At 30.1% G+C, this 25,223-nt stretch overlaps 1 protein-coding gene across 2 annotated transcripts in view; it reads right to left on the reverse strand.

Annotated features, from left to right (window-relative positions):
• Positions 1-23,453, reverse strand: part of nmd (no mitochondrial derivative) — a 58,301-nt gene extending 34,848 nt beyond the window's left edge. For both annotated transcript variants that reach the window (XM_075376939.1, XM_075376938.1), the window contains exons 1-3: positions 23,182-23,453; positions 12,829-12,873; positions 1,338-1,515 (exon numbers count right to left, since the gene is read on the reverse strand). In XM_075376939.1, coding sequence (XP_075233054.1) covers positions 1,338-1,515; positions 12,829-12,873; positions 23,182-23,334 — 376 coding nt within the window. In that variant the 5' untranslated portion in view covers positions 23,335-23,453. The remainder of the gene's footprint in view (positions 1-1,337; positions 1,516-12,828; positions 12,874-23,181) is intronic.
• Positions 23,454-25,223: the final 1,770 nt, after the last annotated feature.

The following is a 25,223-nucleotide window of genomic DNA, read 5'->3' on the forward strand; positions in this document are numbered from 1 at the left end:
GTGTTACCGGCATGTATTGTTCTGAGATGATTCTATTAGTAAAAAAAATCTGATTAAACTTGGGACTGGAAATGCTGTATTAGCGAGTTACAGCTAGCGAAAGATTTTGTCCTGATTCCTGGGTAAAGCAAAAATAAAACAATACTGAGAGAGAGAGGGGCACATGGTGGGAGAGAGATGCATCGCAATCTATAATGAATTCAAGAAGAAAAGTAGTTTATCATTTTCTGTTATTTCCTAGTTGAACATATAAACTGTTCAAGGCCCCCACATCCCTGATTTATTACTTAAGTTTATCTATTAAATAATTTTAATTTACTGTATCAATTTGGTTTCAAAGCAAATGTGTATAAGTATTTACAGCTCTTTTCATCACATAACAATAAAAAATACAACGCTAGAATTTACACCAATATATCCTCTTTTAAATGATATGTGGAGGCTATTTGGAAAGTAACTTTTGATTCATTATTGAAAAAACAAAAACTGGTAAAAAAAAATTATTATATACATCTTATAGCTACTTTTATACTTAATTTGGACATAATTGCTGTCCAAATTAAGGCACTTGTCATATCTGTAAACAAATTTTTAAATATTCTTGTTGTAAAACTCTGCCACCTGTGAATTAAGCCAAGTAGTAACACCGTCTTTCAACTTGTCATTTTCAAAATGCTGCACTGCTAACCAAGTCTACATTATTGGGAAAAGGTAATCACAGGATGCCAAATCAGGGCTGTATGGAGTATGGTTAAACAACTCCCATTCAAAACTGCCAATCTGGCATTCAGCATGTACTGCAGTATGTGGATGAGTGTTGTCATGAAGAAAAATTATATCTGGACTCGGCATGCCTTGTCGTTTGTTTTGTACGGCTGTCCCCAATTTCTTGCAGTAAGTTTCAGCATTAATTGTCTTGGCTCTTCCCATAAAATTAACAAAGACCAAGAAGAATTTTTTAGGCTTTTTAATTATCTTTAAAAAAATATACAAATGCCCTTAAATTCATCAAATTAGTCTTCATCAGCCAAAAAATAATTTATTATTAAGCTTTATTTTTAGAATAACTGAATATTATCTAATTTTGTTCAGAAAATGTTCCAGATTTTATGATATACAGTAATAAAAGAAATGATGCAAAGGAAAAAATCTGTGTTGCAACTATAAAACTCAGCTGGTGTGAGTTTACCGAGTTGTTTTCTCCTATAGCACCACATTAGCTAAGAGTATAAAATATAAATTAGTAATTAAATAATACCAATTTATTCATACCATAAGTATAAAATTCTAAAAAAAAAAATAAATAGATGCATGCATAAAAAAGAAATTAATGATACCTTTAGGAGCTTGTGTCAATAAAGAATTAGCAAATAAGTCTTTACGCTGAATTGGCAATATAACGGTTTCTTTTAATTCTGTAATAACATTATCTAAACCAGCTATATTATCCCACGTAACAGTTATATCATCTGGATCAACTAAATGACTAGCAATTACCATTTCATAATCGGTTAACTAGATGAAGAAAACAAAAAAATAAATTCTATGAGAATTATAACAGATACATATCAAACTCTATTTTGAAAAAAATAATTATTGTATAAAAAAATTTTAAATTGTAGAAGAAAGAAAATCAATACCACTGAAAACAAGAGTATGCATGCACACTCAGGTTTTAGAAATTTTACTTTTTAAGTTTTTCTGTTTTTCCATTTTCTTATTTAAATTCATCTTTGCTCCTGCAATGAAACTAAAAATTTTATACATCATGAAATATCAATTACTACTTTTTACTGTACCTTATATCTTTTTGATTTATTCGGCTGCTACAAAATTAAAAGCTTTTTATAATCTTTATGTATAAAATCCATTACATTAATATATGACAGTAAATCATAAATCATGATTGTTATAATTGTTCAAAGAAGTTAAAAATTGATAAGAACATTGAAAGATGGAGGTTTTATTTTAAGTTATATGTAGGAAATTAATCGTTTATCAAATGAATTTTCATTAATCTGCATTAAATATTTCTTTCTAAAAAAAGAAAATCCATAAAAATAATTTATGAATTAGACAATTAAATTAATGTACCTTTAGCATATCAAAAAAATTTTCATTTATGAGTAGCTAATTCACTAACTGCAAAGTGTTAAAGCAATCATATTTGGCATAACAATGCCAAATGTTACAAATAAATCAATAATATGCAGTTAATGAAGACTATGCAGTCACAGAAAAAAAAATTATGATGTACACCAGTGTGTAAACAGATTATACACCACTCTTAAGTGTATTACACACATAAAAAAAGCTCTTAGGTTTTAAAAATTCACATTGAATTTGAATCAACTATAAGTACAATGCTTGATTAAGCATATTTAGTAAATGCTTATGGTTTAGTGATAATATGATTTACAGATCATGAATTGTATGGTGTGGCAGAAAACTAGTTGATTTCTTTCCATCAAAATGCTGCTCCACCGTGTTAAAGAAATATTTTAGATTTTCAACCTTTCAAAAAGGTAGATTAGAAGAAGAGGGTCTGTCTCTACTACTAGTACACTGTGAATTTCTGACAATCAAAAACCTTTAAATATCTTGATATTTTTTATCTGGAGGATGACTGAGAAACATTGTCCACTCAAAAAAAAAAATATGGCAATCTAAATCGTCTGTAGGAGATGATAGTCATAGCCTTAGTAACTGTTCTACTCAATATGTTGGAGTTGTGAGAAGAAATCAAACATTAATTGATTGTTTACAGGACTATAAATGGGGAAAACTTTGAAATCTATTAACCTTTACAAAAAAAAATATATATATAAAAAGGCTCAAAGTTACAATCTTTTGTGCTATCGATTCTTTATATTTGTATTAGTATAATTAGACTTGAAACCTGGGTATTCTTTTACAAATATCTGAATACAGAATAATGTATACATACACATAAAGTATGAAAACAATTTTCAATCATGTGCCTCTACTTCTGTTTTTTATGTCTCAAGAATAGATTGATGTACAGGTGATTCAAAGAAACGGGAAATTTTGAAAGTTGTGTTGGTAGCAGTGGGCGATTGGTACCACTTGATAAGTGGCGCCAGCCTCTCTAACCTAACCTGCCATTTAGTTGTAATGGATCCTTGGAGTGGTGCGCAATGTGCATTTGCTATCAAAGCATTTTACAAAAACAATGACAGTGTGGAGGGAGCGCGTAGAGAATTTTGTCGTCATTTTAATCTGGGACGGCACGACAGTGTTCCATCAGCACATGCAATTAAAACATGGATATCTAATTTTGAGGAAACTGGTTCGGCAATGAAAAAGAAACCTCCAGGCCGTGAGTGAACCGTCCGTACACCACAGAATGTTCAAGCTTTACAAGATGCTGTCACACGAAGTCCACATCGGTCAATCCGTCGTCTTTCAGCATCTTTACAATTGCATAGTTCAAGTGTTCGAAGAATGTTAGTGAAGGACTTGCAATTCCATCCATACAAGTTGCAGATCGTCCAGGAACTGAAACCGAACGATGCAGTTGTGCGAGCACAATTCTGTAATGTAATGCTTCATAAGATAAATGATAACGAAGAGTTTGTTCATGAACTGTGGATGTCAGACGAAGCGCATTTCCACCTCAGTGGATTTGCTAACAAGCAAAATTTCAGATACTGGGCACAAGAAAATCCTACGCAGCTACACCAGCATCCGTTGCACAGCCAGAAAGTGACCGTGTGGTGTGCTATGTCATCTTACGGTGTTATAGGGCCTTATTTTTTTGAGGATGACAACGGTCTTGCGATAACAGTGACATCGGCTCGTTATGTAGCCGTGCTTGAAACCTTTGTTGTGGAACAACAAAAGAGATTTCCACGGATTCTTAACACAGCCTGGTTTCAACAAGACAGAGCAATGTCACATACTGCACGGATATCGATGGCAGCTGTACGTCGATTGTTTGGACAATGTATCATTTCACAAAATAGTGACATTAGATGGCCTCCCAGATCGCCTGATCTCTCAGCTTGCGATTACTTTTTGTGGGGTCACCTTAAAAGCAAACTGTTCCACAGTAGACCTGCTACAACGGAAGAACTGAAGGTAAAGATCCGAGAAGCAATTGCAGAAATCCAGTTGAGATGTTACGTCAAACCATGAACAATTTAACGAAGAGACTTCGTGAGTGTTTACGTAGAAGAGGAGGTCACCTGCAAGATGTCATCTTTACAAAATAAGCTAAAATGTATGTATCCTAAAATGGCAACATTTGTACAATTACATGAAATAAAATTCATTTTCTAAAAAAAATTTTTCATTAACGTTATTTAATTTTTTAAATTTCCCGTTTCTTTGAATCACCCTGTACTTCATTTACATATGATTAAACTGACGTTTTATTTTCAACAAAACAATTTTTCATTTGTTCATTTAAAATTTTCAACAACCAAACAATGAAAGAATAAATTATGAGTATATGCTTAACTTAAAAACAATTCACATTAAAGTTACTTTATTTCTTCTTCTTTACATTTGGGGCTTGTCCAGAGCATATTGTTTGGCTACAAAAAAAAAAGTTGGGTGCATAAACAGATGTAAATCAGTTGGTACTAAGTCTGTCTGTGGGGAGGGGTTTTTCTGTTGTAACCACAGAAATGAGCTAGGCAACTCTTACATTGCATATGGCATGTGGTTGTGCATTTTCATTATTCAAACCGAGAACAATTTTTTGTTGTGCAATTGCTAAATCACAATTTCAGGTAAAAAAAAACCTTGAAATGTCAGGACAGTGCAGACAAATCAAAAATTGTGAATTTTTTCTGTACCACTGTGCAGCAAATCATTGACTAGCGATAAGTTGCCGCTTAGCTATTTACATCATCATTATTCTCCCTTCTAACTGAACAACCCAACTCACACTTTTTTTTTGTGAAATTCATGAACTGAACTATCATGTTCAATTCATGAATTTCACAAAATTCATTTTTTATGGAGATGATAAGGTAACATTTAACCAGCACATGTTTATAAATAATTAATAGATTACTTGTTATTTTTTGTGGTTTTTTTTGTAATGAGTTGTCCAGAATGTAAATAACTGTTTCCATCTATTATGTCAAGGCTGCACATGCATAGTGTGCAGCCTTGACATACTATCCTTCTACATAAGAATGACTTAGCGTAGCCATTTGTCTGTCTTCATATGGAGGATCACTACACATCAATTACCATGTTTAAAATAATCAATTTGCTTAACAAGTGTGAAACGTTGGTAATCAGATTTTCAACTCTTGGAATATTGAATCGCTCAAAATTTATCATCATAAGAATGGTGCATGGGTTTGTTTGTAGTATGTGCTCACATTTTTATTGTAGCTGCTATAGATGCAGACCACTCTGTACTAATTATATTCTCCACACCAATGGTAATATTCTCGGCACATAAACAATTTGTTTGAATGATTTATACTTCTTGATACAAACGATTTATCTAAAATTACAGCTGTGTTTTGGGGATAAAGAAGGAAAATATTGGGTTAGAGCTCTGTGTTAAAAAATCACAACTCAAGAAACAGCCAAAAATGTACAGGATTTTGAAGATTTTCTTTGTAATAAGTTTTTTTGTTGTTGTTAGTAAGCTACATTCATGAATGTTATTTAGTTACAATTGGCAAAAACATATAAAAAATCAAGTATAATGAAACATAAACCATGTATGTAATATTTTTGTAGCAGGCCATAACGCCTCTCTTTTTCCTAGATATCAGTAACAATAAATCAATATTAGCTATTTCTGATTAAATAGCTTGGAAAATCAACATGAAAATTTGCAGTATAATTTTCAATTCATAAAAAAAAAAATTGATAGATAAAACTATAATTTATTTAAACTGGATTATTTTTCTATTTTGGAATTTAAGCAGGCTTAATCTATAAATTTCCATCACGACTTCGTTGTTTAAAATCATATGAATAAATGAGATGTCATTTTGTTTACAATAAAATGTGTAGATAAAAAACAATTTTTATTTAAATTTCTCCAAATTTATGTATTATATAAAAAAGAAACAAACCACCAGACAGACAGAGAAAATTATGCATATCCAGATCTATTTTTACATTGACGATTTTCCTAACACCGATATGAAGAATTCAAAGTCTAAATATGGTACTTATCTTGAATTTATGTAAATTTTTTTCTTTTAAACTTCTTTTGTTGCTTTGTAACACAATACGACTCTATCTTACAATCCAAATCCTGCTATATAAAAAAAATTCTTGTAGCATAATCTAATTTTGGATTCCAGAACAAAGAAGGCGTGTATTAAATGTTACTGAGATTAACTGAACCCTTCACAGCGTAATTAATACTGAAATGAAATTGAGTGTCAACTGATCATTTACGAGAGGTTATCTCTAAAGTAAAGACCGTTTCAATGTAAAAACGTTTATTCTGAAAACTATAAATATTTTATAATGATACACCAGCTTCAATATACCCTTGTCGTATTCTTCTGCCACCAGTCCATTTAGCCACTGATTAACAGCATTTTTAAGTTCATCGTCACGCGCAAATTGCTTAATACTCAAAAATCTTTTCAATTTTCCAAACAAATGGTAATCAGGAGCAAAGTCTGTACTATACAAAGGGTGATTGTAAATTTCCCATCCAAATGTTCTCAGTAAATCACATGTCGGACCCGCAACATCTGGATATGCATTATCGTGCAGCAGGACGATGCCATCAGTCAGTCACCCACGTCACCAATTTTGAATGGTGCATGCTGTAACTTAATGGAGTTTTGCAGTAGGTTTCTGCATTTACAGTCATTCCACGTGGCACGAAATCGATCAGCAGTATGCCAAACTGATCCCAAAAGACTATGGCCATCAGTATGTGTCCAATGGCTGTGCCTTGACCTTCAGTCAGTTCAGTTCGGTCAGTCTGGTTGGTGATTGAGGACGACACCATTCAGTTGACTGCCGTTTTCTCTGTGGTGTGTAATACAAAATCCATGTTTCATTGCCGCTAACAATTAAATTAAGTAACTCATCACCTTTTTCTGTGCAGCACATCAAAAATTCCAAAACAGATCCCATTCTTATTTTTTTGTAATGTTCCGTTAAGATGTGGGGGCACCCAACGTTGAAAACCTTTCTGAAGCTTAAATGGACATGTACAGTGCAACTAATAACAGCTCTTGAAACAACAGGAAAAGGAAGGGCCAGATCACAAATCGCTGATCTTTTCTGATTTCATCATCGACGTGTTTCAGTAAGTCCTCGGTGATTATCGAGGGCCTCCCTGAACATTCTTCATCGTGTTCATTAATTCTGTTATTTCTAAACCTTTTACCATTTTTGAACGTTTCTTTCATTCATTACATTATCACTGTACACAGCAACTAACTGTCTATGAATTACAGCCGGCTTAAAGTTTTGATGGTTCAAAAGACGTATGACTCCACATATTTCACAGTCAGCAGCAACATCGACTTTCCTATTCATTTTATAATGTAATAACTCACATGTAATCAAAGATAATACAACATGACAACTTACAGATGTGTACAAACGCAGTGTGTACGTTACTAGCATGGCCATGAATGACACAGGTTTACCAACATTAAGAAGAGAAATTTCTCAGCGGTCTTTACTACAGAGATATCCCTCGTATAAACAAAATAAGTAAAAAAACATTATTATCAAATTATCACCCACATATTTCTCAATGAAAGGGGATCATTAATTTGTTGGTTCCTATTATTATCCCTGATCTTCACACAGCCATTATGCATATTACACACCTAAGCTATTAGACACACCAGTTACAATTAGTTTCTCAAAGAGCAATGACATGATCATTAATTTGGGAATAACAATAACCTAAAAAACAACAGAAAACCAATTCAGTCTTTACTTCTTCTAATAAGTCGATATGTGATGCTTTTTATACCTGAAAATAGCAATGCCATTCTTGAGGATGAGTTTTTTTAACCTCTGGAACCACCATTAGGTATTATTTCAGAGGATGAGATGAATGACAATTTTTGTAGCATGTGAAAATGCCATGCCTGACTGGGATTTCAACCCAGGACCTCCGAATGAAAGGCCGAGATGCTACCACTTGAATGACTTATATTCATTTCAAGTCACCTTTTGACCTTTCAATCCCAGAACTGACCATTAACGCAATATATGCAGGTTGAAAAGTAAGCTTTATTGTTAATAAAAATGGCAGAGAAAACACAAGCCAATAAAAAAGAACCAACTAGAGTGTATTAAAAAAATTCTTATTTTGTAAATATCACATCCAAAAAAACGGTATATGTTTTTGTCAGTACATATTTATAGTAAACATTGAATCTATCCTCCCTTCTCCTTTTAACAAATTTTATTTATTTTATGAAGTTGCTGAATACTTTCTGTAGCATTACTGGTGTAATAGTGTTGATTTTTTTTTGTATCTGATATCTACTTTTTTAAGTCCTTGGTATATTATGAGACTGAAATTCTTACAACAATGTTATATAGTAGGGTTTAGCTGTTATACAGGGTGTTTCTAATATGGTGGGCTGGCTAAACTTTTTCGGATTCTACTTGTAAAACTGAACAAAAAATTACCTTAGGAAAAATGGTAATTTCTCCTTCATTCTCCCTCTGTCCGCCATTCAATTTTTATATAAAAATTTATAGCTCAAGTTCAGATAAATGAATCACATTAATATTTGGTAAGCGTCTTTGTAATAAAGTTGTAAAATTAGCAAAAAATCACGACTTAATACCTTCAAAAATTACCAAATGGCAACAAAGTTTATTTTTCAATCTGTTATATCTCCATAAATATAAGTTTTATCAAAATATATGTGATTGCTAAAATATTAAGCCTTTTATTTTGAACGAAATGAAATTTTATTTCTGAAAATCTGTCAACAAATAGCCAAGTTATGGGAGAGAATTTATGTTGTAATTTTATGACTGTTTTCATGTTCTTCACTTAATGTTCAGTTGAATTAAATATTAATTGTACTTATTTATTGTTAATTTTGGTATTGTAAATTAGTATCAAATTAAGTAATAATTCTCTCACATTAATAGACCTAATAATTAAAAAAATAAAACAACTACCTGTGATCTTACATTAATTGTTGTAGAACATTAGATATAAAAATTTTTAAAAATAAAGTTAACAATTGTTAAAAGTTATAAGAGAGGTTTAAAGTGTTCACAAATAAAAATTATGCAAGTCTGCAGTCTTTTTCTGAGAGATTGCCTTAACTGTTAAAAAATTCCAAGAGTATTTCTAATTCCTTGAAATCCATTTTGGATCTTTTGTTGAAGATTCTCAATGTTGAGTATTGGACTTCAAATGACTCCACAGGTAGAAGTCAAGAGGTTTAAGTCAGGTGATTGGGCAGGCCAGGGCACTGGGCCTATCTGTGGCCTATCTATTTTTGATAAAAAAAAGATTTCCTGCATTTCATGCAGGAACTAACTCAAATTTGTTAGAGCTCCATTGTGGTGAAACCACATATTTCCTCTTAATTGTAGAGGTAGGTCTTCCAAAAAAAGTGGAAAATTTTCAGTCAAATGAGCAAGATAATTTTTTCTATTTAAATGATTTAGCAGAATGACAGGATCCAAAAGGTAGTCATTAAAAATACCTGCCTACATGTTCAGGGAAAATCTTTGTTGATGGCTAGTTTGGAAAGTACCATGAGGTTCTCGTCGATCCAGATACGCTGGTTGTGATAGTTTTGAACACCATTCCTGTTAAAAAAAGCTTCATTTTTACATTGTTAACATGATCAGCAGTAATAGTTGCTGTGTAAAATTATTCAAAAGTGAAAAGTTAATATCGATTGTTTTATTATGTAACATTAGATTTTATTGTGAGCAAATTCCTACTAAATTTGATACTAATTTACAATACTAGAATTAACAACAAATAAAAACAATTAATATTTAATCGAATTGAACATAAAATGGATGAGATGAAAACAGACACAAAATTACAACAAATTTTTTGCCATAACTCGGCTATTTGTTAACAGATTTTCAAAAGATAAAATTTCATTTTGTTCAAAATAAAAGGCTTAATATTTTAGCAACATACATTTTTATAAAACTTAGATTTATGGAGAAATAACAGATTGAAAAATAAACATGGCTGCCATTTTGTAATTTTTGAAGGTATTTAAGTCCTGATTTTTTTGATAATTTTAAAACTGTATTACAAAGACACTTACAAAATATTAATGTGATTCCTCTATCCACACTTGAAATATAAATTTTTATATAAAAATAACAAAATGGCGGACAAGAGGGAAAACAAAGGAGAAATTGTAATTTTTCCGAAGGATATTTTTTGTTTAGTTTTATAAGTAGAATCCAAAAACGTATAGCCAGCCCACTACTTTAGAATCATCCTGTACGGTAGGGTTTCAACTTATCTGGAAGACAATTTTTCAAAATTGATGTTGATACATCATGTGCAAATTGATCATGAATTTTAATCACTTTTTCTGCTGTTAAAATGGAATTTGGTGGCTTATGTTCTCCATTGCATAAAATTTTTGAACAATTTATTAAACAGTGCTCTTAACAGGTAGTGGAAATCGTGATAACTGATAACAATAATAATGTTACAGACCGATAATAATTGTTCTTAAAAGATCACTAACAATAATGTATGTAATTGTTGTGGGTTCTCTCTTGAAGAATATTTTACTTTTTGCATATAATGTAATGTTCAAGTATGAATAAACCTTTTTATTTCCTATAAAGATTTTATCAGTAAAGTCACAGTATAAATCGGTTGAAATAATGCAGGATAAATTAGCTGAGGCATCATCTTGTAGTTTAAATTTACCTTAATTTATTATTCCTCAAATTTCTTTTTGAGTACTTTAAAAGCTCTAATTTAAATTTAGTGCATAAAAGAAATTATAAAACAGTTTTTGTGAATTGGCATAAAAATAGTTAAGTTATATATGGTACAGCATAACTTATAAAATCATAAAACTAGTCATAAATCTTAAAACAGTAACAAAAGATACAAACTAATATCTTTCTCACAATAGTAATACAATTAAGGATCTACAGAAAATTGTTTTTCTGTAATTACACTGTACATCAACTTTATTTAACAAAACTAAAGTTCAAAGATGGATTTAAAAAATTTACATCTGTATTGTTATTTAACATATCTAAATAAAGTATGAAAAAAAAAACAGAGTTTGATTCATTATGTTACAAAAGGCATTAAATAATTAAAGAGACAAATTGATGTAGAGAAGAAACTGTTCATTCAATGACAATGAAACTTTTTGTGGGTAAAGTTGGCAGCCTTGAGGTCTCATTTAATCAGCTGTTCGAACATAATTAATCTAAACATAATCTATTTTGTTGATTTCAGATTGTCAGCTCCACTTGAAACATGTACGCTGGAAGAGCAACATTCAGTGATAAGATTTTTGCTATCAGAAGGTTTTGAAACAGGCAGAAATTTACTCAAGAATGTTGAAAAAGTGTTGTTAAAACACCACAGACATTACTGTAGTAACATGTATAAGTGGGTGGAACAATTTAATTTGAGCAGAACAAGTATGACTGTTCTCCATCGCTCTGGAAGACCAGTTGAAGTTTTGATTACCAAGCTGCAAAATCGCATAAATGATCTTATTTGCAAAGATAAGCGAGTCAAAATTTCTCAAATTGCTAGTTTGGGTAATATTGGTATTGGAACTGTGCAATCAATCCATCATGATGTGCTGAGTTATTGCAAAATGTGTTCGGGATGGGTTCCAAGACAGTTGACTCAAGCCCATAGACACCTGGATTTGCATTTCTTCTGAGCTCAAAGAATGGCTTGAAGCAGAACTTTCTAGATCGTATAATATTCTGTGATGAAACGTGGATACACCATTTTGAGCCCAAATCCAAATGGCAGTCTTGAGTGGAAACATCTGGACACGCCCACAAAAAAAATTCACATGTCAGCTGGTAAAGTGATGTTAATGGTCTTCTGGGACTTGCAAGGCCCAACCTTTAGTGAGTATTTAGAAAAACAATGTACCGTGAACAGAAGTACTATTCTAACATGTTCCATCAGAAAGTGAGACCCATGATAAGGCGAAAATGTCAGGGTGATCTCTCAAAAGGTGCGATTCTCTTGCATGACAATGCGTATCCCCACATTGCTCAGAGAATAAAACAAACACTCGAAAAGTTGGATTGGGAGGTGCTGCCTCATCCTCCTTACAGCCCAGATCTCTTTGAATACTAGATCGTGGATACTATTGTTCTTTGGTGGTTGGGTTTCAATTAACTACACATCTCAGGAATGGTTGAACCGAGACTGTAGAAGACTACACTTCATTTAAACTCATACATATCATTCTCATTCATCCTCTGAAGTAATACCTGAACGGTAATTCCTGGAGGCTAAAACACGAAAATGAAAAAGAAAGCCTAGACCTCTTGCCCTGTCTGATTTTTATTTGATCTAACCCGCACAAATACTTTTTATACAGCAAGAAGTTTGCAACAACAAAGCGATCAAAAAGGTGGTACACGAATGGTTCAAACAGCAACGTAAAGACTTCTACATTATGAAAGCTGACAGAACGATGGAACAAGTATTGAAATGTTGCTGGAAACTATGATGAAAAATAGTGTACGTTTCACTGTCATTGACTAAATAGTTTTTTCTCTACATCAATTTGTCTAGTTAATAAGTTAATAATTGAACATCTCTAGTATATAATTAAGCTAAAAACAATACATAATAAATTTGAAATCAGTAAAATTTAGACGTAGAAAACGTACCTCTTTTATGTTTTTAAGACCTAGCCTCTTCAGCTGTTCAACTGCCTGTAACATACAGTATATATTATTTAAAATTCGATATTTAAAGTTAGCTTTATTAATAGCCATAACTAGCATACATTAGAAAAAATCAGCAATTTAAAAAAGCATCATATTTTACATCTAAAACTACACTATGCCTGATGTTATTTATTCTATGCCTGAATCGGTAAGAAAAAGTTATTATATGCCATAAATTATAGATTAAACAAAATTTCTTTCTTTAATAACAAGGTAAATTTTATCTATCAAATACAAAAATTCTGATTTTTTAATCTAAGTTACACTGGCATATGGCAATATATGAGGGTAAATAAAATATTAACAGGATTTTATTTTAAAAAAAAATTTATTTATTGAAAAATAAAAGGTAAATATAATTTATTTTTTTATAGTTTCCTGCCTTAGAAATACATTTTTCTCAGAGAGAAGGAAGGGTTTTTATCACAGCATCGTAGAATGAAGCTTGTTGTGTCAGGACCCAATTGCACATGAATCCCTCTAAGTGCTCGTCATCTTCAAATCGTTGCCCTCCTAGAGCTTCTTCAAGCGGCCCAAACAAATGAAAATTACAGGATGATAGGTCTGGGCTGTAGGAAGGATGATCAAGTTGAGTCCAGTGCATTTCTTCTAGTTTTGAGACCATTACAGCTGCAGTATGGGGCCTGGCGTTGTCATGGGGGATGACCTCTTGAATTGGCTGGTTTCGTCTTTTGTGGCGATACGCAGCCTTCACTTCGTTCAACAGCTTGCAATAGCAAGCAGCTTTGATTGTGCGTTGCTCATGCAAAAAAATCAATAAACAAAAAATGTCTTGCCGGCTGAAAAAACAGGTGAAAGAACCTTGCCAGCTGACAGTTGAATCTTGGCTTTCACTGGGGCTGCCTCCTCTTTCCTCTGCCACTTCATACTGGCTTGTTTCGACTGGAGAGTGTAGTGGTGGACCCACATTTCATCGCAGGTGACGATCCCACTCAAAAATACATCACCTTCTTTCGCAAACCTTGCTGTAAGCCACTGACAGACCTCCAAACATCTCAACTTCTGATCTGCGGTCAAAATACGAGGGACCCATCCAACACACAGTTTACGGAACTGTAGGTCGTTTGTGATAATTGCTTTACAGCTCCCAAAACTTATTTCGACCTGTTCTGCAATTTTGGATACTCTCACCTATTGATCGTCTTCAAGAATGTCTCGAACCGTGTGAACGTTTGGTTCCCGAACTGTGTAGTCAATCTCCAGAAAATTTCTGTCGTTTGAACTCCTTAACGAGCAAGAAACTTTATAATTATGCACAGTGGAGGAGTGGACCTGTTGCTCCAACATCATGAACGTTACTGACGAAATGGTTGGGAGTGTGGAATGGCCGGCTCTCCCCACTCCTAATGACCCCACCCATGCATACTAGAAGCGTGGGCCAGTCCTACCAACCTTATGACGTTCAATATTTGACGTTATGTTGTTTATATTTGATTTACCCTCGTTCAAATGAACAATTTTACTAAATGGTAAGTATTAGTAATATTACAAATAACTATTATTACTTAGCTTCAATATGGGTTTAAAAAAAGTATTCATTTCTGAAAATCCTAGTTCTTCTAGGATATAATTTTGATAGTAGGATGGCCAAACTGTATGGGAAGCTTACTCTGAAACATGCTAGAAAGAGTTTGTCATAACAAAATTCCAGGTATCCCTAAAATCTACATCAGCCCCCTTAATTTATCTAATGTGGTATTTGTGAAATAGACTTTGAAAAGGTGGTGCAGTGAACAATTTTGTGGGTGAGATTTTAATTAAATTAACTTAATTTAATTAAATGAACTCTTTTTTTAAATTGAAATGGTTTTTACCAAAAGTTTGGTAGCATGTTTTAATTTTTAATTTAGTAATATGTTAACTTTCACCATTCAAACAAAAAAAAGTAGGAATTAAGAAATTTTATTACAAGGGGTAGGACTCTTTTTAATCCCCTATGGTTTATTACCCAAATCCTGCCACTGTAAAAAATCCAAATTCTGCTCATTGGCTATTAGGAATAGGAGCCCCTCTGAAAACGTTTTTGCCAAGGATCATGATTAAGGAGAATGTAACGAGTGAGTGAATGAATGTATGAGTAGCATTGCATGATTAATTGCTGTTTATAATGTAAAAGATTTACAATAACAATTTAAAAAATCTGATGTAGACACCAATTGACTTCCTTGTATTAAATTACATATACACATTTTTTTTAAATGAAAAGTACAAAAAATTTTATTCACTAATAACTTCAGATTTTTTTTTTGTTACTGAATAATTCTTTATTGTATAATCTTTTTTTTTATAATCAGAGGTTAATAATTATTAATAAATCAATATATTTAAATTAAAAGAAAAACTTTTAAAAAAAGAGATGAAGTCTGATTTTAAATGATGTGCCCTCACCTTATAAGATCAAAATATTTCATTAATTACTTTTATTTGGCTATAACTCTGGAACCAATGAAAGTAAGTACCACTTATGATATATCGTTGAGAAGCTCTCAATGAAGGCTTATTACTGTAGTTAAGAAAAAATTCAGAATCTAAATTTTCTGGATTTTGGGCTTTTTTGGATACTTTTGGTCCAGTCGATTGCAATCAAAAGAGGAGGTGCACAACTAGATATTAGAACAGTCCTAAATCCGAAATTTCAACATCCTATGGCTAATTGTTTTTGAGTTATGTGAGATACACAAGTACGTACAGACGTCATGCCAAAACTAGTAAATGTGGATTTAGGGATGGTCAAAATGGATATTTCCGTTGAAATCTGAAAACCAAAATTTTTTGATCACAATACTTCCTTTACTCAGTCGTACAAGGAAGTAAAAAACATCTTTAAAGATATCTTTTTTTACATTCTTGTTATACTTACATTAATTAGACACAAGTATTTAGATCTACCAATGTAGAATATTCACATATATAATTTTCACTACAAATAATCTTTGGACAGTTGATAATGTTTAACCTAACTTTTGATAAAGCACGTTGTGATAAGTACTTCTATAAATTGTTTTGTAATTTTGACTAACCTTAGATAAACTGAAGATGGAAACATTTTTAAAAAATGTGTTATTTGTAAAAGAATTATACACACACACACACACACACATGCATGCATATAAAGTAAGAAGGAACTATCCATTTCTTCTACTTTGGTGAATCTTATATTTATTTTTAATACAAACTTAATAAAACAAATAAATATACTTTATTAAGTATAGTTTTTCAAGACAAAAATGGATAATGTGAAATATTATTAAATATCCCTCAGGTTCCAAAAGAGGCTGTATTTTATGGGCTTTAACATAACTGGATAAGTAAATCCATGCATATACATGCACAAGCACTTTCAACGGTGAGGAACCCATTATTTTTTTAAAAGAAGAATATAGTATGTTAATTTATTATCTGCTATTGTGTGCCCATTATACATAGCTGTTTAAGAGAAAATACTACCTCTCCGACACAATATTATCCTCAAATACAGAACCTACACAACTGATCCTACATAAACTGTACAGTTGGTCACTGATGAAATAAAAATAAAACACAATAGTTTTGAATTCTAGTAGCTTGTTCTAGCAATGTACAAACTTATGAAAATGAAGTTAAAACCATGTTTTCTGAAATACTTCCATCATGCACCAATATTACACAACATGTTTCAACATCTCAAAATGCAAATAGTGATAAAGAGATTATAGTATTTACTCGTAATAACTTTTTAAAGTAACAAAAAACTCAATAATGAAGAATTGATTTTTGATGAAATATTACTGGTTGCTATCACTGCTTGTAGCTTTCATATATTTAAATGTCAACTTAAAAGTAGAATGTTTGACTGTGATAAAATAGAAATTTCTTTGAATATAATTAAAGTGCAACTGTGTAAAAAAGAAATGACGAACACTATTTTGTTAAGAAATTAACAAAATTATGACTTACAAAAATTTCATAAATTATTTGTACTTAAAAATATATATATATATATATATATATATATATATATATAAATTGCTTATTGCATTATTTTTCTATATAATATAATTATCATGTTAATTGAGGGTTTTGTCATATTACAATGGTCTACTCAGTGCCATACACCGTTTAATGTGACAACACAGTCGTTACATGCTAATTTTTACTTCTCGCAACTTGTAGGCGGTAATGGAATTGAGTCTCAACTTTTTGCAGGTGGCCATTGCATTCAGTAGGAATTATACTTTTAAATACTGTAATCCATTTTTGGGGTTACTTCTCACTGAAAAGCTAACTACAACTAATTTTTTGAAAATTTTCTCTTTTTCTTATTTTATTCATCTGATATTCATTGGAAACTGTTTTTATATTTATATTACACATATTTATACATAAAACAGTATTTTAATAATAATATTTTTCATTTAAAAATAAAAATATGGCAAAGTATTGTCAAAAGTTATACAGTTATCTTTTTGTTAGTTTTTATAGCACATTTTGTCTATAATTCAATTCCAAATTGTGTATAAATATAAAAGTATGAAAAATGCAGTTCAACATTCTTAAAATTCTAAAACCCCTTCCCTTTTTTTGTATTTGAAAAAAGGTGAATAAACCACACCAAGAGATCCTGAAAAGAGTGGGCGAAAATTTACCAAGTTACATTATGAAAAGTTTTTACATTTTACCTTTGTATAAATATTCTCACCTATTTTTATTTCTTTGCAAAATATTCATTTACTGACATTTTATACCTTAATGAAAAGCAATAGAAAATATTAAGAACATGAAAAAAATTAAATTGCAAACAATCTTGCTTGACAATTTGTTACACCTTGCTAATATTGATGATGAAATTGTGCCTCCAATTCTCAATCAATTTACATTGACAATTTTTAAAAGTGGACCTTGCAATTCACCTTCTGGATTAACAGGCATATGTCACAGGTACTCTACGCTCATCACAAACAAATAATCCCAGTGATTTAATAACTATAAAATTAAAAAAAAAAAAAAAAAAACTGAATGCAAAGGTGGTCACAATACAATATGAAAAGATGGCAGAATAAAAGGGATGTTTTCACTACTTTCATTGATTTTTTAGGAAACATCAGGACATTGAGTAGGTGCAAGAAAACCATAATTCATGATGAAATATAATAACAGCATGGGAGATATTGATAAAGCAGATCAAACCAACATTAATTATCTTTGTGGTCTCAATCTATCTCCCAGTGCCTCTAGAACTCTGTTATATGAAACCATTGTTCTTACTCAATTTCTAAGGGTCTATGATCCTAAAGATGGCAAAGATAGATGCAAATGAATTCTTTGCTGAAAAATAAAAAAAAAAAGTTGAAATATTTAAAAATATGTGTTCTGCAAAGCGAGGACTTTGCATTAGAAAATGTTTTATTACATACCATGATTTCAGTTTTGTTTAGTTTTCTATACTACTACAATTTCTAACATCTACCACTTTTTTAATTTTTTTAATATTTACATTGTTGACTATAAAACAACTTATGTATGATTTGTTGCTGAATATGTAACCAATGTCTTTATGGCATTTATCAATGGAACGGAATGTGAAGGGATGGTCCCACCCATGGGTGTTGTTGCATTACAATATATTTTTAATTCATCAAATAATATCAATTCTATACCTAAATTATTTTAATATTATAAATTATATAAAATAAAACTAAAAAGTATTACGTAAAAAAGTCCTATCTCTAAGGTGGCTTAATTTTCAAATGAAATATTTTCTCTTGTTCAGTTTATTTCATTTTTTTGTTTTTTTTGAACATAAAAAAATTCTGGCCATTATATGTTATGCTTTCTATGTAATAAATACATAAAATCTTTAAAAAAATTATTTATCATGGGAACATCAAAATATTATTCTTGTGGTTGCGCATAAAGAAACCCTTTTGTCCCATGAGAATAACGTGAGAAACTTGTAAATTTTCTAAGGTGTAGGTTGTCAATTTTTTACTTTTAATTTAAAAAAAAAATCAAATGTTTACAGCAATTTAAAATTATTGTATGTACCCGAACAAAAATTAATTTTATCATTAGATTTACTAAATAAATTTTGCATACTTATACGTTAACAGGCAACCACTTGATATTTTTTTTCTAATGAATTCAATGAATCTTTACATAGAAGATTAATGTCCAAGCCTTCCACAATGTTTACATTCAGGATTACGCAAATACTCATGTCCATGATGTCTATTCACTTTCGTGTTTAAACATGAGTACGTGTAGCTGTCATACTTTAAGTAACAAACTATCTAGAATATCTCATTATAGAACATATCAAAATATTTTGTACAGTAGGTCTATATTACTATCTGAAAAAATACATGCTGTGAAATTTTTGGTTACATTGTTCAAGGTTAGAAGGTATGGTGTTTTTAGTGGTTTTGATGGCTTAATTACTCGTCAACCCCTTTGAGTAACAAGTTTTATATGGTTTTAAAGTATATAAAATGTACTTACTGCTGTAAACATTTCAGATTTTTGCCACCTGTCCCACATGTGGCTTTTGGGTCCCAAAAATGAGACATTTTCAAAATCTTATGATTTGGTGGCAATTTTTTTTAATGAAGGACACTCTGTAACAGGCCAATTTTTTTTTATAAGTACTACTAGTACCTTAGAGTTAAAAGATAAAAAACAACTTTGTAACCCTAAGCCCTTCATTATTTATTTTGGGCCCAAAATTTGAAAAAAAAAAAAACAATTTGTAAACATACCTTTAGTAAACATTACAAGATTTGGTTATGTAATAATCAAATTAATTTTGATTACACTAAGATAAAGTACCATCTTTACTCTTTCCAAAAAGCTTTTATGACCCTCTGTACGATGTAAAATAAGAATGCTACAGCTCATGGAAAACGTGATGAAAATGGATGTTTTTACCTGTTGGCTAGTTAGTATTACTCAAGAAAAATTATTTTTAAAACTATAGAAAAATATTTTTTGGCCACTAAAAGGTGGCCAAAAGTTATCATATATCAAATATCATTAAAATCAAAATAATGATGCACTGATCATTTGTTGAATTAATCAATAAAGGATACAACAAAACAACTCTTTTCTCTACAATAGACCAGTCGTAGATCAAACTGCCAAACCCAAAATTTCAAAACTATGTGAAACACAAATTATGAAGAACATTTATTTTCAAAACTATTAAATATGAAATATGCAACACGTCGAATAATTTTCAATATTTTATTTAACGTATTTATAATTATGGTACAAGAATAAATAATATACCAAATTAATCAGAAAATATGAATAACAGGATTGTGCAAAAAAAATTGGTCAAAAAATATTTTCTTGGGAACGACTCCCCTATACACATACACTTAACTAACTAAAACTAACCTAACAATACAATGTAGGTACATTAATTTTGGTACAAGAACAAGATAATTGTGTACAAATAGATAATGCCAGATCACTATCTTCTCTAAGTCATGCAGGATAACACTGGTAACAGTTTTACAAATTTTTTTATCTGAGACATTATTCAATCATTTAATTCAACAATTTAAACATATTACTTCATGATTTTATATAAATCTATGAGAAAAAAAGGGTGCAGATTGCATAACAGAAAAATCCAATTAAACTTTCAGGGTTTCATAACTTTGTAGTGAAGTTTATTACTATAAATTTTGATAATTCTATTTTTATCTTTTTTTTGGAGAGTAAAAAAACACAGATTTTGAAAAAAATGTTAAAATCAAATATATATGAATGCGGATACATAAACATTACTTTTTCTGGTTAGTAACTCCGGAATAATTCTGCAAGTGGGGAAACATAATTTTAATTCTTTCCCTCTACTTAAAAAGTCACCCTTAATAAAGAATTATAGTAATTTAAAAAAATTTTTCTAAAATGAAATTTGATACTTGTTTATCACACCACAACTTTTTTTTGATACAACTTCTTCAGATTTCAAAAGAAAATGAATAATTACATTTATTTAAGGTGGAAAAAGTACATTTTTTAATGAAAAACAAAAAATATAAAACACCAATAAGCATATTTAATGTTAATTACATGAGGTTAGCGAGCAAAGCGAATATAAATTATGTTGATATATGTATGATTTGTCAGTATACACAGTTAACATAATCTACGTTTGCTTCACTCGCTAACAAACAAAACTTTTTGTTTAATACATTGTAATATGCTGTTTTTTTGATAAAGAATTAGTATTAAAAAAAAAGGGGTAATGCAATAACAAACTAGTATAACTGAAATTTAAAGAGCTAGAACTTATTAAAAGATGCAATTCAATACTTTAAGATTTCAAATATTTTTGGATCATTAAAATATCTTTACAGATTTAAAAATATAATGTTTGAAACAAATATAATTTGTAAAAAAAAGGAAAAGTTGGAAAATAAAATTTTTCATACACACCATGTACCTTCTCTTACATGTAGATTTTGATAGTGAAATATGTATATAATATATATAATTAATTCAAAATTTGCTGACTTTTCTGGAATGACACACTGACATTCATAAATTGCAGTGAAATAAAATATAAGAACAAATTCAATTACCTATATATTTTGATCAATTAACTGAACTGCATCCTAGCAGCAGAATATAACTATCATAAAGGTTATGTGGCACTTCATATGTTTTTTGCTATCCTCCTCAGTTTTTTTTTTTTTTTTTTGTAGCACTATTGCTTCTCAGATGAATAGGCTAATAGTCCATGATATAAAACGATCAAAATCCACTTAAAATTAAAAAAAAAAAAAAAGATATGATAATCCTCATCTGTCATGTGAGCTAACAGAGAATACTGTATTACAGAACTGTATTCTTACCATTGTAATGCTATCAATTTAAAAAATGTACAGTTTATTGAATAGTCATAAACAGCACCTGAACATGGGGCATACTACTATATGATAAATATCACAGAAATCTAACTTTTACTCTGAAGGGCTTTTCATATTATGTACTATAAACCTAATTCAACAATCTTATAAAAGAGAATTATTAAATATACTAATTCTACTGTGCAGTTCTGTTAACCTACATAACAAAAAATTCAGATGGTAAAAGCTGCCAGACGTGCTGGGTTTAATTCCCAGCAAGGGCTGTCATCTTTTAATTATTATTTTGTCCACATGATTTTCCCCGTTAACATTTACGTGTAACATGTCTGAGGTCTCAATAGAAAAGCATCATTTGCTTCTATTAAATTACAAAAGTCAACTGTTTATAAAATAAATAATGACATAATGGCAAAAACTGTCAACTAACAAAAAGAATGATTACACCTCTGTCAACATTTGGGTATAAAATAATTAAGATTACATAAAATGTGTTGTCATTCTCTATAAAATCACATTTTTTAAAAATTATTATAAAATTCAAAATTATTTGATTACAGAATGTTTAATGTAATTCTCATTACCAATAATATAACTAATATTGACTTTTTTCAAGTTTAAACCTACACATATTACAAGCATAAGGTTTTGTGTGGATAATTGAAGCAGGTGTACATCATGGGCCATGTTTAATTATATGATACATTTTAAATAGTATATTAAAATTTACAACTTGGAACAATTCACAATCTTTTTTTCAGATATATACAAATTGAATACATGTTTGAACATTATTTATACCTTTGGAAATTAAATGAACACTTATGGGCTTATTAAAGATGGACGTTTATGATGCATAAACAATAAAGGTGACTTATAATGCTATTGGAATCTATTTCTTGTGAAGGTTTTAACACTGAAAGCAGTTTTATTTAAGAATAAAAACCTTTAGTTTTAATGTAAAAATCTGCCATGAAATTTAAACAATACAATCTTTTATTCTGGTTGAACCGCACAACATATTGCCTCAAAATCAGTACTGTCTTTGGCATCTGATTTGAATAAGTGTCTGATGAAAGGATAAACATAAAATACCATTAACTTTTACTTTTCTAACATATATGTACGATTGCAATAATTCGATCCTACGTTTTTTTATAACACTATTTATTTGCTAATAAAATATTATAATATTTATAGGATGCCATGTTATTAATTTTCTTAATATTAAAACATACAAAATTCTGAATTACTAGAACGGAAAAAATTGCACGTTTCCCCAATAACCAATCATTCGTTCTAGGTTAACTCAATTTGAGTAAAATACAATATTATGATGAAATTCATCAATACTTAAACAAGTATATGCAGAAAACAAAAAAAAAACAAAATAGAAAAAGATTTTGAACCCGCTAACCTTAACCATTGCTGATTTTTTCTGTTTTTTCGTAGGATCCAACTGCTTCACAAACCATTTTATACTGAAATACGATACCGCTGTTAGAAACCCAAATCTAATTACTATGCTAATAATTTCTGCTCTACTAAATGAATCGCTCATAATGAACATAAATCTATTAAACTTAAATTTTATTGCGAATTACGAACAGTGCATAACCAACCAACTACAAGTTTAAGGATTCACGGTAACGGCATTGGAACTAATAGGAGATAATGGTCAGCGTGAGCCAGTAAAACTAAAAGCACGTAGAGCGCTCTAGTGAATATATATTGAATAACAATATAATAATAATAATAAGAAAAAAAATTAACGGTGGTACTGTAAACAAATTCTTTTTTTTATCAGAAAGTAATATATATTGCACATTATATTAGTATTATACATTAGTATTACATTATATTAGTATTATAATTTGCTTATTTAATTATAAAGTCAGTTCTTACTTAACTGTATTATTGCATATGAATAATGAAATGTATAGCATTTTCTACTTTGGTTGAAATTAGGACTCATTTTGGCTTAATGATAATTTTTGTGGTCTAAATGATTATGGAACACAATAATGTAAGATATACGCTTCTGAATAATCCGCTAGATAGTACCATCATCGTGTTCATTATAAGCGGATAAACCTTATCAGATAGTAGTAAACCTTTCCTAATTATTGTACGCTGCAACGGGTGTAATAGCAACTACTTAAACTTTTAGCGTCATCTGCTTCATTTTGGCGGATGTCACAACCTCTTTTAAATGTGTTTGTAGCATTACATAATAAATAAATACTACATTAAATAATGTAGTATTCATTTATTTGCGGTGTGGATACAGTCTCGCCTCCTTAAATGCTGCAAATAATACAATAATGATATATCTAATTGAATTTTTCCTAACATAAATAAATTAAAAGGGTTAAACTTGCTAAAAGGAAACAAAATAAATTATTTTTTGTTCTGATATGGCAGGTGAAGTGAACTCAAGTAACCACACTATTAATTTCTCAGTATTTGAATAATCTTTTTTTAACTGACTTCAATAAAAGGACCAGGTTCTCAACATTATACCTACTTTTTTCTGTTTAAGCCAGATGATTTTGATGATCCTATTTTTTTTTACAGAAGTTTCCACCTGGTTTTTCCAACTAATGCTGTGGGGAAGATTTTTTTTAATAACCGAGATTATATTGCAAAATTTGAAGAGTTTGTCAGTGTAATTGCTTATTATTGGACTATTGTAGTGTTAATATTATCAGCTTGATGTCATTTTAATATTCAAAATTATCTTAGAAAAATTATTATTCAAGATTATTTAGAAAAATTTGGGTAAAAAAAAAACCAAAAAAGTATTTTTTTTTATCTGCAATCCAGACAACCTTATCCTTATGCTATCCTTATGCTTGTTAGCAACATATTTTTACTATGTATATGCATGTTATTCTTATTTTTATCAAGATGTACGTAACAATTCTTTTGTGTTGAAAATCATTCATAAAAAAAAGAAGTTTAAAAAACAAGAACTATGTTTCCAAACTTCATACTGATAATCTGCAACTTCAAATATAAAGAATCTGGTTTTCAGCTATACTCCAAGGTGTACATATATATATATATATATATATATATATAACTTACAAATCAAACTACTAATCTCAAGAGAGCTTTACTTCTATGTTGTCACAAATCATATAATGCCTATCAGTTTCTTACTGTTACTACTTAATATATTTAAGAATAAGACTAAGCTAACTAAGTTATTAAGAATAACACATAATTGTACCTATAAGTCATGGATTTTTTTTTTGTAATAATACTGGAATTTTTATTATTACTAATCTTAAGTAAAAAGTTATGAGGCATAATATAAAAGAAATTCAATATTTATAATTTATTTGATACCATAGTATTGTAATAATACAAAAGATAAATAATTCATCAGATAAGCATGTGCTTCTACAAAAAGTAAAAAAATCACAATTATTTTGATGACAGCAATTAATTTAA

This window comes from Lycorma delicatula, chromosome 10 (assembly GCF_047948215.1).
Source record: "Lycorma delicatula isolate Av1 chromosome 10, ASM4794821v1, whole genome shotgun sequence".
Classification (NCBI taxonomy): Eukaryota; Metazoa; Arthropoda; class Insecta; order Hemiptera; family Fulgoridae; genus Lycorma; species Lycorma delicatula.